We start from the raw sequence: 14708 nt of genomic DNA on the forward strand, positions 1-14708 counted from the left end.
AGGAAGTATTTCTATGTATTATAATCCTGTTGTAGAAAACTAAAATGTTTTCTTGAGAGAAATTAATCTGAAGCTTTAATATGTTACAATCTGTAGGCATCCTAAGGTGTCTAATCTTCCCAAGAATCTAAATACTAATTGCAAGTATTAAATTCTGACTTTTTTTGACCACAGACTTTTAGCGAGTGATACAGCGTGAAGGATTAACATGAAACATGAATTTCTGAATAATTTTAAAAGGACAGAATGATGTTTTGACAAGATTTTATTGTGAAACATTGGATTTAGAAAAGGTACAAAATGTCAACGGTCAGATGTGTGCCAGTACAGTATTTCAATAGTCTATACATGTGGACAGCTGAATAGCTTCACTGCAGAACACGTATTTAGACATACTATCTAAAAGGGGGGCTGCAATATTCACAGGCTTAAAATACATAAATAACTTGAGCCAAAATGGCCATTACTGGTCAATGCTAATCAACATCTGGAAACAGGCTAAAAAGCACAATACAGTACAACAATCTCCTCGCAGATCCACATTTAAAGAACATCAGTTCATTATGTCAATAATCTACAGCTCCAGGACACTATTTTCAGGACTGGGATTCAGTTGGCTAGTTTACAACTTTAAAAAAAAATCATGTTAAAAATGAGATTATGGAAGAAAACCCACAGGTATTTATTTAGAACTAAACACTGTGAAGCCCCTAAAAAAATTTCCAGACTGGGATTTATAAAGTCAATTACTTCTAATATAGAACTTCAGTTTCTTCCTTTAAAATGTCCTTTCTGCAGCTTGAACAGACATCATTAAGTGATCTTAATTCAAACATTTCAATTTGCTATGCATTTCTGTGTTTTAAAGCCACTGAACTGGGGGAAAAAAGCATTATCAAAATACTAACTCTGAATTAAAGACATAAATTTGTATAATAAACCAAAAAAACAAACCCAACATCCTCAAAGGATAGCAGCATTCTCTACCCTAGTTTAGTAAGTTTAAGGAGAATTTATAAACATACAGAGTTGATTTTAGGGTAAAAAACACACATATACCATATGAAACAAGATAGTGTGATTTTTTCAAATTATTCAGTAGCCTGTCACTGACAGAACTCATTTGAACTGCTGAAAAGCTGTTCATAGTTCAGTACATGGGTGGACAGACAAGGAACTTTAGATTTTCATTTTTTAAGTAACAGATGTGTAGCTTATTCTACACAATTAAGCTTACTGAAATATAAGCAGTTACCCTGTTACCAGTCAGTACCCAGATCTGAACTATACCTTTATGTACGCAAGTCTTTCTATGCCTTATTAAGTCACTTTATGCCAATTCATAACTCATGTTCCTGAACAGGGACCTTGGGGTATACTATGTTTAACAGAAATTTCTGAATATGACTCGTGTCCATTAGGAGCAGAGCTAAACTTAAAACTGATGTAATTTAGAATCAAAATTTACCCAAAACATTAAAACAACCCACTCTGATACCACATCCACTCCCTTAATTCAAGACCATTAGTTTTGGCTATTCTTTTCTGGGGGATGAAAATCTTGCAATTCATTAAGAATTTACAATTATTACCATAATTTACAACTAAGTACATTAAATCAGACAGTGGGGAATCTTTTTTTTTTTTAATTTTGAATGTATATCAATAATCAAAGATGTAACACTGGGAGTACAATGTCTCCTATGGAATTAAAATTAGCACTGTGCCAAATGGGTAAAATATATAAACAAACCACTAAACTCCAGTGCGGCAAAAAAACCTTTTTTTTTTTTGTTCAGGAAGCGTTTGGCATGAGCAGCACTAACAAAATTCTACACTTCACAGACACAAGCCACAAAGGTTATCTAAAGCCAATACTCACTGTCCATCAATCAGCTAGCTCTTAATGCTAATCAAAGCACTGCACTAGCCACTTTGATCTTTGTTTCTGATTACTCTGTACACACATTTATATTTACATAAAACATTTATTAAACATGATTTTAAAACTTAAAAACCTTATGTACAAAATACCAACATTCCTATAAATAAACAGTTGGAGAAAGGCACTTGCAAGAAAAATCTACAGTAAATCTTACAAAAACCACACTGCCTCTGTTACTGTACAATAGATAATCTTTCAGTAAATCCCTATCACAAGAATGTAAAACACTAATTACTTGTTATAACTAAGAATATAACCGTTACAGTTGTATTTACACATACATATATGCCTTTTTTTCATTTCACTTGAGAGCACCATGATTTCCATTCCAAATTTGTATTTTGATACAAAGTAAAAGAACAGTTGCCAGAAACCAGTGCTCAGTGTCACTGCAGATTCATAAACTTTTGGCTGACATCAGTGTAGTTTAAAAGACTCAGTTGCTGCTTTGTAAAAAGTACACCTAGTTTGTTATTGCATGTTGTCCTTTTAGAGAGAGCACTGCTATGTTCTCTATGCAACTATTTAATACTATTGCTGGCAAAAAGTTTCCAATATCAAAAAAATAAAAACATTCTTCAAGCCAGTTGAAGTATTTCATCTGAACAGTAACTAAAAAAAGCTGCATATTAATTATAAAAACGTGTAGGAAACATGCCAACTAATCTGGTGTGCAAAAATATTTTTTCCACTACACAGGATTTTAAGGGCTTCACAGAATTACTCAAATTTACATTGAGTAGCAAACCCTACAAATAACCAGTTCCTCAAGGAGATGTTAGCATACTCCCACTTTTATCAAACTTTTTACCCTTTGACAATGCTGCGACCTGTTTGAGCAGTTCTCTGTTTTTGGCCTGCAATACAGATAAAAAGTTTTATGAATTACTGAAATGTCTCAGATAGTAGTGTCATGCAGTAATTTCCCATTGCATTTATGAAACAAATTCTCAAAATGTACATGCTGAGAATATTCAAAGAAGACTACAATCACTTTTCAAATATTTGTATATGCTTTTTGATATGCATATTCCACCTTTAACAGAAAAGGCAACCACATTTCCTGTGTTGCAAAATTTAGTATCCAAGGTGTTACACTGAATATATGTTCAGTCTGTGATTTATAAGGCAACTAACTCAGGCTTTCTTCTTGATAAAAGTATGCTTTACCAAGAAACATTTAACTGTCAATTGTGTTAACACTGAGTCCTTAAATCAGATCAACAGCACACTGTCAACTGATTAAATATCAGAGAACAGACACAGAAAGTAACATAACATTTGAGAAAGCATGTGAGATAAGCCTCTATCTCTTAAAGTTAGAAAGCAATTATTTCAGTGAGTTTAATTCATATGGAGATTGTCTGTTCTGCTGTACAATGCATCCAAAGCTAAACGTGGTAATGACTACTCAAGAACTTGGTAATATTTCATTGCTGTGTGTGAACAGCCTGAATACATAATTGCCATCTGAAGTATTTTTCAAGTATTGATAAGCAATTACTCACCTGCAACTGTTCCACAGTTTCTTTGTGAGCTTTTTCCATACTGTTCATCTTTGTCCTCAAGTTAGACTCCTGGTACTGGAAGTCTGCCTTCAATTCTGTCAGCTGAAAACACAAATTCTATGAAGATTCCTTGAGCTGCTACAGTATACATCTTCTAATCAATCTGTGAAATCTTTATGGAAGCCTCAGGAATCTCAGGAAACAGTATATTCATTTACTATTGTAGTATTGGCAGCTCAGCACTTGAGAAGTAGCTTGAAAAGTAAGTATGCCTGGTTTAGATGAAGAAAACAACTGTACTTTATAAATAAAACTGTATTTTTTTTCTCAGGGCTTGATATAGAGGTTAATCTTCAACACAAAAAAAAAATCAAATACAAGGCTAATGATTTACAGTCTTGCTGTTCTTTCAGCTGTGAGATACTTATCACAATCTTCAGTTATATATGGTATGGTAACACATGCAATATCTTCCATACAAAGACAACAGACAGGATTCCTTTGTATCCTTTTATCCCACAATTTGTCCTTATCAGAAGTGTACATTCCAGAGTTTCACTGCTTCTTGACCCACAACAATAGTGAATTAAATAAACTGTGTTATTAAAAATATGTAATTAAAATGACTTATGATTTCCTTCTGAGTGTATGGTGTAGTGCTGATGCCACTGGGTCTCTCCTACGACAGGCAGAGATCCAGATGACATACACTAAGGCAGGTGTTTCTAAATTGTGATATATGCTTCTATCCAAGCAGCTGAATGCTTCTTCCGGAAGTATGTACAGCTGAGTGAACTACTAACAGTTTGTTGTATATGGACCCAGAATTTTTAAGCATCACTTCTTTAAAAAGTTCAGTTCCTTAATGCACCCGAGATTCACCTGGCTATTTTGAACCTCTCTGGTCAATTTGGATTTGTCACTAAATGTAGCCTCTTTGCTCTCTAAGAAGCCCACAGTAACAAACCAGAGCATACATTCCTAAAACGACTACCAAGACTACTATGACCAACCTTAGTATGTGTCAAAGCACATGTAGTGAAACAAGGTATTCAAAAGATCTGTTGATCAAATGGTCCTAAATAAAGTGAAGGTATCTTGATACAAGGATATTGTTGTGGTGTAAACCTGGCCGGCAGCCGAACACCACACAGCCGCTCACTTGCCCTCCCCGGCCCAGGGGATGGGGGAGAGAACTGGAGGGGTTAGAGGTAAGGAGACTCGTAGGTTGACATAAAAGCAATTTAATAATTTAAATAAAATTAAAATAATTATAATAATGATAGTAATAACAGAATATACAAACAAGGGATGCACATTGTAACTGCTGTCCATCCAACGACCAATGCCCAGCCCATTCCCAGAGCATTCTAGCAAGCCCAGAGAAGAGAAAATCCTGAAACTGCAAATCCAGAAGCGAGAGCCAGCTTCCCCACCAACCCTCCTCTACATACCGAGCATGCCATTATATGATATGGAATATTCTATTGGCCAATTTGGGTCTGTTGCTCTGGCTCTGCTCCCTCCCAGCTTCTTGTGCACCTGCACACTAGCAGGACATGGCAAGTTGAAAAGTCCTTGATATCTTACTAGCAACTAAAAACATCAGTGTATTTTCAACATTCTTTTCATACTAAATCCCATACTGAATCCAAAACACTGCACTATTCTAGCTACTAAGACAAAAAATTAGCTCTATCTCAGCTGAAACCAGGACAGATATATACCTCACTGTACACAGACTGCTGCTCAAGGTTATGTACTTAAAGCTACTGTAAATTCCAGAGGATCCACTACAAAACCACATACCACAAACTAAATATTAAAACAACCAGTGGTAGCATTGCACTATAGTAAAATATGCAACTAGATGAGCAAATGCACTACCTGTGAACACTCAGCAAATTGTTGTCCCCTCCTAATGATCAAGTCTCGGGGCCCCCACAGTAACGCTGTGGTGTTTCACTAAAATTTTCTCCAGAAACTGAAACAAGGCTAGTACTGCAAATAAGCACTGGTAATGACATGGCTAAGATCTTTACTCATAACAGAAAATGATGCATGAGGATTGCCCGTAAAGATGGTATACCAAGTTGTTTTTGTTGCCATGTTATACATGTCAGAGGGCTTTGTTTTGGAATGCTCTGAATTGTTCAAGTGCTGTCCCTATGCAAATCTTGGGACAAAGTCTTAACAGGAATCTCCCACAGGTCTAGCTCAGGCTTTTATCCCAGTACATGTCTTTACATTTACCATCTCAGTCAAAAAAAAATCTGCAGTGCATTCATTTGTTGTGAATTTTTCAGATATGCAAACACTGTATGATAGTATTCAGCTTTTCTCCCCCACGCAGCAGCTGAAGAAAGTAAGTGACATTCTGAAATTGAGTAATCCATGCCCAAGAACTCTGAGGTCAAATAAATAGTTCTAGCAGGGGAGGACATTAAAATTATTAGTTGCTCTCCCTATGGAAACAGCACAAAACAAGTTACTGCAGTGGCTATCCAGAAGTAGGTGACACTTCCTTACCTAACCCTTTTGTTAGCTTTGCCCAGTAGATCAAAGATAAAGAGAGATAAGCCAATTCCCTACTGACTCATGATCTTCTACTGGCTTTGTGAGTGAGACATCAGGGCCTTAATGTCTGTCCTTTGAAGAAAATGCCTGAAGAGAATCCATCACAGACTGTTCATCTCTTTCACGTTAACTGCTTAAAGGCTTGAAATAGCAAGTACTTCCAACACTAGGCATATTATAATAGTGATATAAATGAAAAAGGGTTCTATATCCTTTACAGAACACGTTTAAACGCAAAAATGAAGATACTGAACTATGGTTTAAAAGCAGAAGCATTTTCCTTTCGGGATCCGTGAGCCTTTCTTAATTATCTATGTCCTGATAGGCCACTACGCATCTATGAGCAAAATTTTACTTGAATATATAGTAAATTTATTTCCAATCCAATTCCATAACCTCTCAATCATGAACAGACATTCTAGAGCCACCATTACAGGGTCTTAAAACCATCAAGTTAATCAGATGGTAGACAAATAAGCTTTAATAAAGGCAGAACAAAGTACGTATCTGTAGTTATTTCTTTTTCCTTGCTAGTCATTAGGTTGTTTGAAAGGTGAATCTCTTGTATGAGTTTCACTGCAGGCATTTGGGCCTGACTATTTTGCTTAACTTTTGTTGACTGCCAGGCATCTAATTCAAGCTTTTCTTCTAGTCTCTGGCCATATACAAAGACTTGATAACCTACTCTACACACATGCTACCAATCTTTCAAAAATAAAACACTTAATTTTCATACACTGTACATGTAAATTTTGACACCAACTTGTTAATTATGGCCATGATTGCTTTAGTTTAAAAATAAACAAAAACTATGCGAAACTCAGAATGGTTACTCCTCTTAGTCCTCCTATCTTGTGTGCCCATCAGCCTATATGGGTATCCAGGATCTTTGCCATGACTCAATTTAGAATAATGTTGTACGTTGTAAAATACACAAATCACTGTCTGGCATTTTATCCATCACCTGTGGTACACAGTGTGAGTAACAGTGAAACAGAGGGATAGCTTCTAGATGGCTGAAGGGTGGTAAGATGAATTTCTCTTTGACTTAGAGCCAAAATATATTCATGACACTTAAGTCCCAAACTTATCCTTTAAATGGTAAGATCTGATTAGTTGCCACATTAAAAATTGTATCTGACTTTTTAATGTCACCATTTTGACACTGTTAGGAGTCTACAAAATGGAAAACAAAATTGTAAAGTTCTTATTAACCAGGTGAACTTTTACCTTTTTATCTTTTTCTAAAATAGTCTGATCTCTTTGCTGCAGAAGACGTTTAAGTGACATTACTTCTTCTTTCAGCTGACTTATGAGGACAAAGTTGTCAGTTCCTCCACTGTCTGCTGACTGATTTATAGAGCTACTAAAAATAAAAAACAATAGTTACTTATTACAGCAACAGAAAAAAACAGTACGTTTTTTTAAATTTCAAATTTGATAATTAATAATTCCACAAACATCCTTAAGGACTAATGCAAAAAAAAAGTATGTACCTGACAGAAATGGATGCAACTGGCAAATTACCTTACTAATGGCACACATTACATACACCTGCAGAAATATAATTAAGTATTAGCTTTGAGGGGGACAAATACCTTTTGACTGAATCAGCCACTTTTACTTTTATTCCAACTGTTTGGCCAGAGACACATTAAGGTCCAAAAGACTTATCTAGATACTAGGTCAACTTAAAGCAGCAGGTTCAACCCTGCATCTAATTGACAAAACACCTATGTCAGGAAATACCGTTTTGTTGACAACTGTTGACTTGTATATATACACTTTATTTAATTTTGCCCCAAATAGCTTAAAAGCAGGAAAACAGTGCCAGTTTTCTGCTAATAAAATCATTCAGCTGACAGACAGCACTCAGATGCCACCCAATAATCTCTGTCCGGACAACTGTTTCACCTCCCTCATTCTTCAGACAAAAAAAAACAAATAAAAGAAGAAACTGGCCACAAATCAGTGCTCTAATTTGGTTGAAATGGCTCGGCTTTACAAAAATATAACTTTACCTATCTCCATTTGATGGCTTGGATTCCAGTTTGGGTTTTTTCTTTGGAGTTTCATTCTGAATAGCTGCAGAGGATTTATGGCTGAAATCAAACAAAATGTAAACCTAAAGCCTCATACTACATAACTCTCTAATATCACCATTTGGTACACGTAAAATAACTAACTCATGCTCCTAGCTGAAATGCTAGAGACTAGCCAGAAATGCAAGGAAAAAAAAAAAAAAAAGTCCTTTAAATGAAAACTGCAAGATAAATTAAAAGGAAATTAATAAATAGTATCATATTTACCTCTGTTTCCATAGTCCCTGATCTTGTTCTGGACTCAGACTGCTGATTCTGAAATATGTGAAATGTATTTGGTAACTGACCAAACATGCCATTATTTCTAAGTTTATGTGAACGGTAACTGTACTTGAGAAAAATCCACCCCCCTCTTTTTTTTTTTAATAAAGTTAACAATTATGAACCTTCAGGTGTACAGTCGTATTATCTGTCATATTCATGACCACTATCTACTATGTCAGGAAGCCATTAAAATATCTCTTGGTGAAATGTTTACACTATTGCAAGACACAAGGGGTAGACTTCAAGACTGATGACTGAACCTTTTTGTTGGTACCTTCCAACCCTTGTTAACTTTATATTGCTAGTCTTGTACTCTACAACCTAGTCTAAAGCAGCATTCCTGGGATTCCCATATTGCCACATGAACACTGCCTGAAGTGGTGCTTATGTGATGGCATAAGAGCAAAGTTAACTTTTGGATCCCTGAAACCAACTGCTTCTCGGGTCTAATTTTTTTTTTCAGTAATTACAAAAGCAACTAACAAACGCCATTGATATAGGAATGGTAGAATGTGGAAGATTGCACTGAATGAAATAGTTCAATGAAATTGTATTTTTACCTCATTGTCTCATCTTAACAATAACTGAAATGGACAGGTAAGAGTCATATTTATTGGACCAAGAAGCAATGGACCCATGGCAACCTACAGAAAAACAGTGCCAAAGCAGGAACACTGTGATCTGTATAGAGATATACTTACTTTTATAGCTCTGAAGTATATTAGAAGCTTTATTTGATAGTAAAGAGCTAACTTTCTTTTTAATTTAATCCTTACTATATCTCTGCCACATGCATTAAATTAGATTTAGCTTGTTGTAACTCAATTTTCAGGAGAGATTTCAAAGAACAGGAACAGTACAATAACTCTTTGCATGACAAGAATATTTTTTATATAAATTCCTAAAAAAAAACCCCAACCAAACAAAAAAACCATATAAAATCTTATTTTTCTCTTTTTTTAAGGGAAAGTATGTGCATTTCTCTTCTCATTCCCAATACTGTTCCAGCTTGGTTTGCTTCTATCTTTAAGTCATGCTTAATCAGGCAAGTTTCAGTCAAAATGGAAAATTATAAGCACTAGAAAAACAAAGCTTAGAATTAAAGTGTTTGTGTGTCTGGGGTCAGGGTCATTACCACTGCAGCTGTAGTATTTACTATCCAACACAAAAATAAAATAAGTAGTTCTAAAGTTACACTGCCACAAGCCTACCAGTGAAAATAAGAATCATAACTACTGTTTTACTGGCACAAAAAACAAATAAATTCTGGGATTTATGACTAAATAAACTGGGTATGTATGTTAAGGTTGATATGCTGTGTATGCCATGGCCAGAAATGGCATGATGAGAAAAGTTGCAGAAGTTGGGACAAAACTGTGTGAAATGTTATCGGAGTGCCAGTAACTAAACTGACTGTTCTTTTTCTATGCATGTATAAGAGCCACTCACAAGCTGCGTATTTCAGCAAGACTTTATTATAAAAAGCAGAGATACTCAAACTGGTCCTAGAATGAGGGCAATCCCACCACTGTTGCTTCTGCTTCTCCATTTAGCTGCAATTATGTGCACACAAACAAGTCAGAATTAAATAAGTTAGGGTGGGGATTCTCAGCAAGGTAGCTGCTCTGTGCTGACTGCTGAAACACACCTGTTAACCCTTGATAAATGCATGGAAAATAGCAGTTATCATACAGCAGCTACTGCTAAGAAAGACAAATTCAAGTTTATTCTCAAGTAACTTGTTTTTGCAGTCATTCTGTGGTTTTCATTTCTAAACTTGCTACCAATTTTAACATCAACCAGTTTGATGATCACCAAGAATTTCTGCTTTTTGCTGACCTCCCTTCATCCAAACTGTAAGAATTCAAGGATTTTGATAGACAATAAAAGAACAAAATTCTGCTACTGCTTTTGATGCCATGTTTCAATCAGCATTTCTTATTTCCTTTGGTCTGATCTCAGTACTAACAGAACACAGAAGAGGAAGAGGTACCAACAGCTACTTTAATTTTTGAAATACTTACTTATGATGACTGCTGCTGTGACGATGATGGTGGTGGTGATGGTGGTGGTGTTTTGAATGATGCTGATCTTTCTCAGTAAGAGACGAGGATGAGGAGTTAGAATGTGAAGATCCTAGGCTCTTCCTCTGTTCTTTTGTTTTTTGTAGCACTCTCTTGTAGGACAGCGTGCAGAGCCAACACAACAACTTTCCATCAACCTTTTGGGAAATAATTCACAGCAGGATTTTTTTCCAAGTATACTTTGCACTAGAAAGATGTAGTTCAATATTTTCAAGAAAAAATTCTTTCACTTCATCTGCTATCTTTGGGAAAAATCCAGGCATCTCTCTGGTATGAAACAACACTACCATATGCACGTTATCCTTCAGTATAGTGAATCTTATTCCATTAATTTTTGTCACTTAAAAGTTATGCTAGAAAGCAGTCATCAAGTGTTAAACTCTGTCTGTATCACAGAAGTGACAAAAACTTTAAAGAGGCAAATCATTTTTAGTTTAGACACCATGTACCCTCTCTCAACCCATTATATTCCAGGCAGAATCAAGATGTCCAGCCAACGTGTTACTTGTACCAAGTAAATCCTTTGTAAAAACAGCATTATTTTGGGATTCAGGCAAAGGGCTTTTAAGGTCATTTCTTCAGCTCCTTCTGTAGTGAGAAAGTGGCACTCACCAAAGCTATTTAAGAAAACAGAAGACAGAGGGCTGCTCAGAGCAGACTATCTCTCTGCTGCTGTACTTTTCGGCAAAGTAAGCACATCAGAAGAGGTGAAGTGACAGATTCAAGTTACGGACATACGTAAGAGTCATCAGATGGGAAAATAAAAAAAAAAAAAAATCTAAACATCAAAGCATCAGGAACTGTTCAGCTGCTTAACCTCTGTTCCCCAGCTGCAACTGTCAGCTTATGCTTATTAAAGAGAGTGATTTAATTGAAATTAAGTTAGCTCAGTAGCTAACATAACTGCAAGCTGTGAAGTTTAATTCAAATGTTGTAAAGCACAGTACAGCAACTTTAATCCAATGTTAGTGAACTTAATATACATTCCTATTAATCTTTCTCTTATGAAGGAGTAGCATTGTCTGTTGCACCCTAAGCCATTACAGCTGTGGAACAAGGCCTACCTTCCTTCTTCCCTCCTCTTTTCGATCAAAAGCACACTGCTGCTTGCACTGTTCACATGTCTGAGGTGGGCCATACTTCTTCTCAGAGTTGGTACAACGCTGACATTTTGTGCCAATAAATGCTGCAATAATGTTACAATACTGACAAGGCTTGGGCTGAAAAACAGGTAAGTTGAACTGAAGTTAATACATTTACAGTTTCTGCAATGAACACAGGTATTTCAAATCACACAATGATGCTTCTAAACTCCTAGGGCTTCATATAACCAATCTTAAAGAACCTTCTTCCTACCATTTCTGTCTTCAGTACTGAACTCTTCCCCTAAAATGATGCTCCTCCAATGGAAAAAAACAGTCCAGACTTTCCATGAAAACCTGGGTACATATTCAATGAAAGAAACACATACAATGTGATTGCTCACCTCTACACCTGTCTTTTTTTTTTTTTTTTGTATTTTTTAAAATATGATGATTTTTCCCCTCTGTTTTACTACATTACTAGAAAAAAAATACTTGAAAAAATTTAAGAGTAATCAAGTCATTTTTTCAGACTGGAGGTTTCCGAAAACATCCCTCTCCCCTGCACTACTCAAAGATGTGATAACCCTACAGCTCCAAGATTGTATTCTGACCCTTGCAACTCTACAGAAAAATTAAAAACCAACCAAACAAAAAAACCCCATAACTTTGGATACCATCAGGTCAGGTTATCATCTTTTATATCATATACACAACTAGAATAATATGCTGCTGGAAAATAAAATTGCTGTCAGTTTTCAAAGGTTAGAAGTGGCTGATTATTGTCAATGCAGTTCCATTTTTTGATGAAGTACTGATAAAAAACATTGTTGATCTGTCTTGCACTTCATTTTGCTACATTTTAAGCTTTTCAAAGAATGTTCTTTGTTCAAGTTTACATTTACGTTCACAAAACGCCTGAATACATACCAACAGCTGTTATGTTTCTCAAATAAGTTGAATTTTATCTCCTATGGTTTATGTAGAGTGTATAGAAATCGTGCGCTTTTGTTTCACAAAAAGATTATCTTGATACCTTCTATAAACTAGTATCTGCAGGGTGCTCAGATACAATATGTATATTTTTATAAGAGAACTGAAGCTGAAGTTCAAGATGAGAAAATGCAAAGTAATATGAATACAGCTAATACTCAAAATCTTTTCTACTTAATCGCTTAACACGTTTAACATTCATTTAAAATTTTTAAGACGCACATAATATAAAGTATGCGGTATTACTTGATTTTCACATTTACCATTCATTAAAAACACAGACAGCTAATACTCTTTCTGACATCAAGTGTGCATTTATGAGAATATGCAAAGAAAAATTTTACATGCATCAAGTGAAACAACACTGTTTTTCCTATGAATAGCTATATTGCCATTATTCATAACTGTTAAGCTACATATAACCGCAATAGATTTCAATGTGAAAAAAGAAAAGAGTAAACCACAAAGGACATCAAGAGCTGCCAGTAATTTTCATCACCTTTCTGAAAGGTAAATTTGTTTTTCCCCAAAAAAGTTAACACCATGATTAGCTGCAAGAGAACTTTTTGAAATTTAAAACGTGAATGAACATCGGGGCATTTAGAACTTAGAGCCTACTCACCGTTCCAAACTGCTTCACGTTTTGGGCACATTTCTTGCATATCGTATTAGTTTTGCTAAAGATAAAATTGCATAATGTTGAATTCAGCGACAAACACACCCCTCGAAATTCTTTGCCATGCAATTACTGGAAAACACACATGCAAACACACGCTGTGGTAAGCAGTTAACGATAAGCGAACAACTCTAACATCGTACTGCGTTTACGCGACACGGTCGTGTCGCCAGAGCAGGCAGGCAGGTTATTTTCCTGCGGTTCTGCCCTCTTTAGTATCTCCAGCGGTGCGAGTTTCTGCCGTTACAGACGGTTACGCCCGTGGAACCGCCGTCCCTTCCGCAGGTCCACCGCCCGCAGCGGCGGGACTCCAGCCGGTCACGCACGGGGCGAGGCGGGACCCTCCCCTACCTCTCCTGCTGAAACTCCGACCGGCAGTAAGTGCATTTCACGATGGGGTGGGCGATCCGACACTCCTGAGGAGAGACGAGCGGTGTTAGCTCCCCTTCCCCGAAGCCACGGAACCCTCAAACCGACCTTCCCCCCGCGGCGCTGCGCGGCCGGTCCCCCGCCGGGAGCTGCCCGAGGGGCGCCGGGGCGGCCGCCACCCTCCTCCTCCTCCCGCCGGCCGGGAACCCAGGGCGGCGGGAGCCCCGGCGAGGGGGGCCCCGTCCCGTTGAGCGCTGCCCCGCGCCCCCCCCCGCACCTTGCAGAGCTGCTGGCCCTGGGAGAGCTCCTCGAAGGGGTAGCGCTGGTTGCACTTGGTGCAGGCATAAAGAGCCGGGGCGGCCGCCGCCGCCATCCGCGCCGCGGCCGGCGGGGCGGACACGGGCGGGCCGAGGGAGGGGACGAGGGAGGTGCCGGGGCGAGGGCCGGAGCGGCCGTTCCCGCTCCCTCGGGAGCGCGCGCCGCCGCCGCCGCCGCCCTAGGCCCCGCGCCACCCAGCCGCGCGCGCCCCCCCCCCTTGTGTCGGTAGCGGCGTCACCCCGCGCGCGCACCCGCCCCCCCCCCCCCCCCCTCCCCTCGCCCTTCTTCCCTTCCCTCCGCCCCGGTGCTCGGGCCTCGGGCAGCAGCCAATCACCGCCTCGCGCCAAACCTGCCTTCAAAACCGGCCGCCCAATCGCCGCCCCCGCCGCCTCCCGCCGCCGCCAATCCCGCCGCGGGCGCCCTGCCCTGCCGCCGGGCGCTGATTGGGCGGCCCCATAGACGCGGCGCTGATTGGGCCGCCCCAGGCAGCTCTCGCTTCGTGATTGGTCGGAGTGCGGCGGGGCTCACGCTGACAAAGGCCATCCTCTTCCGCCGCCCCCTCTCCGCGCATGCGCGGCGGTCGCCGTGTGCCGCAGACGAATCCCGCGGCCACTCGCTTCTCCCGCACGCCTCCCCTCCCTCCCCTCCGCTCAGCCGATTGGCCTCAGGAGGCCGCACCGTCTCTGTTGCCTTGTCCCCTTCGATTGGTTTGAGAAGCGCTCTCCTTATATTATTGGGCAGCTCACGCGTCACTCAAACCTGAGTCAACGACGGGCGCTCGTACTCCTCC

At 38.9% G+C, this 14708-nt stretch overlaps 1 protein-coding gene across 5 annotated transcripts; it reads right to left on the reverse strand.

The window, feature by feature from the left end:
* Window positions 1-247: 247 nt before the first annotated feature.
* FAM76B (family with sequence similarity 76 member B) lies at window positions 248-14126 on the reverse strand. Of its 5 annotated transcripts, none has more exons than XM_042791902.1 (10): window positions 13878-14126; window positions 13583-13647; window positions 13178-13232; window positions 11545-11700; window positions 10421-10617; window positions 8340-8387; window positions 8052-8132; window positions 7261-7393; window positions 3454-3555; window positions 248-2802 (listed from the first exon to the last, which is right to left on the reverse strand). In XM_042791902.1, the coding sequence occupies exons 1-10, from the start codon at window positions 13971-13973 to the stop codon at window positions 2713-2715; spliced, it is 1023 nt and encodes a 340-aa protein (XP_042647836.1). In that variant the 5' UTR covers window positions 13974-14126; the 3' UTR covers window positions 248-2712. The 5 variants fall into 5 exon arrangements, with proteins under 5 accessions (XP_042647836.1, XP_042647835.1, XP_042647837.1 ...); XM_042791901.1 differs by having other exon boundaries at window positions 7261-7396; XM_042791903.1 differs by lacking the exon at window positions 8340-8387 and having other exon boundaries at window positions 7261-7396.
* Window positions 14127-14708: the final 582 nt, after the last annotated feature.

This window comes from Tyto alba, unplaced genomic scaffold (genome assembly GCF_018691265.1).
Source record: "Tyto alba isolate M040663 unplaced genomic scaffold, T.alba_DEE_v4.0 Super-Scaffold_2, whole genome shotgun sequence".
Lineage (NCBI taxonomy): Eukaryota > Metazoa > Chordata > Aves > Strigiformes > Tytonidae > Tyto > Tyto alba.